Source organism: Cyprinodon variegatus, unplaced genomic scaffold, assembly GCF_000732505.1.
Source record: "Cyprinodon variegatus isolate N-32 unplaced genomic scaffold, C_variegatus-1.0 Scaffold122, whole genome shotgun sequence".
Taxonomy (NCBI): domain Eukaryota; kingdom Metazoa; phylum Chordata; class Actinopteri; order Cyprinodontiformes; family Cyprinodontidae; genus Cyprinodon; species Cyprinodon variegatus.
Window position 1 is genome coordinate 1,151,897 of NW_015150575.1, and position 4,409 is coordinate 1,156,305.

A 4,409-nucleotide genomic window follows, 5' to 3' on the forward strand; every position below is an offset into this window, starting at 1 on the left:
ATATACAAAGAAAAAAAAGCAAGATGATCCAACTTCTCTTTTCCAAAAAAGAAGAGAGAGAAAAGAAAAATAAACAAAGAAAATTGCTTACCTAGACATGCTGAGCCATCAGGAGCGATTTCATGTCCCTGGGGGCAGATGCACTGGAAGCTGCCCTCAGTGTTTACACATTCACCTCCACGGCACAGGAGAGGGTTCCTCTCACATTCATCAATATCTGACAGCCAAGGAACACACACATCAAAATCACATATAAACTCAGAGCTCTGGCTGGTGTGCTAAAATATTGTTTTTACAGCATGAAAACTATCTGCATTTTGAATCGGGCTACATGTTTCAGGCTATCAGTGAAAAAAACACATAACAAAACAATACAAATAACTAAAAAAAACATCAAACATGAAAAAAGGTGCTAGACCAATCATAAAAGTGATTTATTGATCAACTCCTACATTCTTGCCAAATATAATCCAATGGTTATGGTTATAATCCGATGGTCACACATTATATTATACAGTATATGCAATGTTTGAAAGATGCACTTAGATAGACAATGTTGTCAATAACTGCAATGAACATTGACATTATGCAGGGTTATGATAGATCCAAGTGGCAACAAATATACAGGGAAAAAAGCAGGGGCCCTAGATTTAAACCTTGATGTACCCCACACAGAAAGGGACACCAATAAGCATGGCAGAAAAGGTTCTGACAGAGAGGCAAGATTTGAACCTCTTTTTAGTTTTGGATATCAATCTGGTCATAAAGGTGAGAGAGCAGGAAATGACTAGCCTCGTGAGACCATCCTGATCTTGCAAGCTTTCAAGGTTTCGCTCGCAAATCAGTCTGGCTACTCTACGTTAAAGAAAATTTGGAGCAGTTCACCAAACGAACGTCCAATCAGCGTTGGCTTTGAGGCGGGTTGAGTTGGACGCAACGAGAAGCGCGACAGTTCAGTCTAAAGAACATGGCGGCTTCAGCCGATGAAACTAGCGTTAGCGTGGCTATCGAGCAAGTTTTATCGGAATTACAGAGTATTTCTTCACTGAAAGAAGAGCAAAACACTGCTCTGGAGGCTTTTCTCAGAAGAAAAAGATTTTTTTGCTCTTCTCCCGACTGGTTTCGGCAAGAGTTTGATCTATCAATTGGCTCCTCTTCGTCGTCGTTCTGTTAGTACGTCATATGCTTCGTTGATCTGATTGGTTTATTTGGCCCGCCTATCACCAACATAGGCCAATCAGCTAACCAGTATTTTCGCCCCTTCCAAAAATTACTTCAACGGAAGGTTAACAGATGGATATGCGGAGCAAATCCATCTGGCGGAGTCAGGTTAGGAAATGACAGCCTTTTCAAAGAAAGTCCCATGGATTAAAAAACGGAAGTACTTACATATTACAACGCTGCACTCATTAATAACCTCTCTGCATATAAAGGAACAGACATAGTTTTCCTCTTGCTCATATTTCTGCATTTTTTTGCATAATCATCAGCAATATTGAATTGATTAGCATCAATGACTGACCAGAACAGATAGGTAACACGCAACATTTTGAAAACTCTCATGGAATCTAGTCGAACTGCTTTATTTGAAGAGCCAATACTGTGGGTTATCTTCTAACTATGACACTGAAACAAACTTGAGACACTTGTGGCAACAGTTTAGGAAACCCATACTGGGACTTTCCCAACCATGTATCAACTGGCAGAATAATTCAATTTCTCAACTTCAAAAATCTATCTATATATGAGTAAAAACAGCCTGTTAATATCACTTACATCAGCCACCGGAGGAGTAGGCTGTTTCAGGTCTGGCATTAATGCTTAAAAGCACCTCATCAGCGGTTTACAACCCTGAAGGGAGTGTGGATGGCTGGGTTGTGATTTAGTGTTGTGTTGTAGGTCCTCCCTCTGGCTGAAACTATTAGTGGCTGTAAATATTCCCTAGTTTCTGATTTTAAGGCTGGATGTGTGAGGGAAATTTAAAAAGATCACTCCAGCTCACAAACAAAATGATCTTAGATACATGATCCCTTTCTGTAGATTATTCATACATTCATCCATCAGAGGCGTTGATCAATTGAGTACTTAAAAAAACAGGTTCCTACTTACCCATGCAGTTTTTCATCATCATGAAGCCACTCTCATAACCCTCGAAGCATTCGCACTCAAAATCTCCTGGTGTGTTAACACATCTGCCCTGACCACAAAGATCCGGAGATATTCTGCACTCATCGATGTCTGTGAGAAGATAGAAAAAAAGGAAAATTCCAGATAAGAGAAATAACTTTGAACCCAGTACATAATCTTATGGGACCCAACACGTCAGATCAATGACCATTTATTTGCCAGTATTAAAATCCTTCTTCAATGTAGGGTTCTGCACGTAAAAACGTTCATAAGATTGAAGTCGGGAGCTCCTATCCTAACCTGGATAGTCTTCTTACTGTTGACCCCATGAAAGGTGAATGTATAGGAACTAGTAACAGCAGATAGGAGCTATCTAGATCTATCTATCTATCTAGCATTAAGTGTTAAATGCTGTTTAAAGTAACAAATGATATTTAAAAATGTCTCCTTTACTAGTTGTTGATTATTTTCTTTTTCTTATTTCTGATTTTTAATTGGTTACCCAAGCACTAGGGCTTGGCTTTTAAATATAAGATTGAAGGCCTGAAAGCACTAGCATATAAGGCTGAGGTAGTAAGTTTTCATGTAGAGAAAATGGATAAGAAAAACTACAAACCATGGAAAAGAAAAATGCGGCTTGAAAAGGAACTTTGGCCTTTTAAATTTTAAGCTGCATTATGGAACACTTTACTGAAAATTTATCCTGGAAACTCACCTACAAAGTTAAAACAGTTCAAGTATCATTTACTAAATCTGATCCTTTGAAATAACCCAGACTACATAAAACTATGACGTCATTTGAACCCTCCACTAATGTGTGCATATTTCAAATCAGCAGCAACACATTTAACTAGACAGCTTAGGACCACCACCAGCAGATACACAGCAGCCAGATCCCCATTAGATTGAATCTATCTAATGGCTGGACACTGCTTTACTGTGATTAGTGTTGGCAGAAAGATTGAGTGAGCAGAACTAATGAAGACAGCCTAGACTTGTTAAAAGAGTTGAAATAAACTGTAGACTCCTGAATTAAATATACAAGCTGAACACACGTCTCATTCCTGAATATCTACCACATTGTACAAAGATTTTAAAAGATTTCGGTGTTATTTTGCGCTAGTTTTATTTATTCTTTTTTTTACTACACAATCTCTGATAACTTTCAAAATCACTTACCAGTACAATTCCTTTCATCTGAGTCCAGAGCATACCCGTTATCACAGCGACAGCGGAAGCTACCAATGGTGTTCCTGCACCTCCCATTGGAGCATAGGGTGTTTATCATCCTGCATTCGTTTATGTCTGAAGCATAAAACATAATAAGGAGATGCTGTTTACAGTAGGGTCCATTGGTAGGATCTTTTTTAGTTTAAGCTCTACAAACAGTACTATACCTTTGAGGAATGGTCTGCCATTCATGAGGTCCCCTCTGTGGGCGAAGCCTGGGCCCCGGGGGCATAGCTGGTTAAATTCTGGTGTGCCCTGTTCTGGACATTCATCGCATTCAGGACCCCAGGCAACACCAACTGAGCAGCAGCAGGCATCCACCCTGTGCTTCCCAGATATTGGTGTTCCACAGCGCTCATCATCATGAGTGAGATAACAGTGCTCTGTACGTAGGTCTGTAAATCACAGAAGCAGTGTGAATGCAAATCAAAATCTAAACTAGCATTCTTCACTCTTCAAGTGACAAAAGAAAGGTTTACCAATGCACATCCTTCCACTGATATCAGCAGTCATTCCTGGAGGACACTGGCAGAAAAAGGAGCCCTGTGTGTTGATGCACTTTCCATTAATGCACACACCCGGAAACACCTGGCATTCGTCCACATCTGAGGGTCAGCCGAGAGAAAAGAAAGCGAACAACACGAGCAAGTTGAGTGCTTAAAATTTTTTAGACAGTAAAAGCAGATTATTTCAAATTTTGTTATAGCAGCCCATTACCTTCACATTTATTTCCTCTGACTCTGGCAAAGCCTTTATCACAGATCGGATCTGAGGAAAGGAGAGGACAGAATGCAATTCCAGTCAATGGAGGTATTAGACGAAATAGGACATCATATGCTGATGAATTCAATGTTAAGCCAATGAATGTAACCATCTTGGTCCCCTAGTTTTGGGGATTCAGATAAACTGATGGTCTTTAGCTTTGTGTCTAAAGGCTGGTGTTCTATCTGATTAACATACCCCATCAGACCAGCATACACATAGTCAATACGCATGCGCCAGACGTCACATTTACATACGTTTTTTGTACCAAAAATACACTTTAAACTACC

The 4,409-nt window shown here is 39.7% G+C and overlaps 1 protein-coding gene across 2 annotated transcripts in view; it reads right to left on the minus strand.

Annotated features, from left to right (window-relative positions):
* The window catches only part of fbn1 (fibrillin 1), an 80,233-nt gene that overhangs the window by 38,193 nt on the left and 37,631 nt on the right, over window positions 1-4,409 (minus strand). For both annotated transcript variants that reach the window (XM_015375613.1, XM_015375612.1), the window contains 6 exons: window positions 4,075-4,125; window positions 3,837-3,962; window positions 3,525-3,752; window positions 3,307-3,432; window positions 2,110-2,238; window positions 92-217 (listed from right to left, as the gene is read on the minus strand). In XM_015375613.1, coding sequence (XP_015231099.1) covers window positions 92-217; window positions 2,110-2,238; window positions 3,307-3,432; window positions 3,525-3,752; window positions 3,837-3,962; window positions 4,075-4,125 — 786 coding nt within the window. The remainder of the gene's footprint in view (window positions 1-91; window positions 218-2,109; window positions 2,239-3,306; window positions 3,433-3,524; window positions 3,753-3,836; window positions 3,963-4,074; window positions 4,126-4,409) is intronic.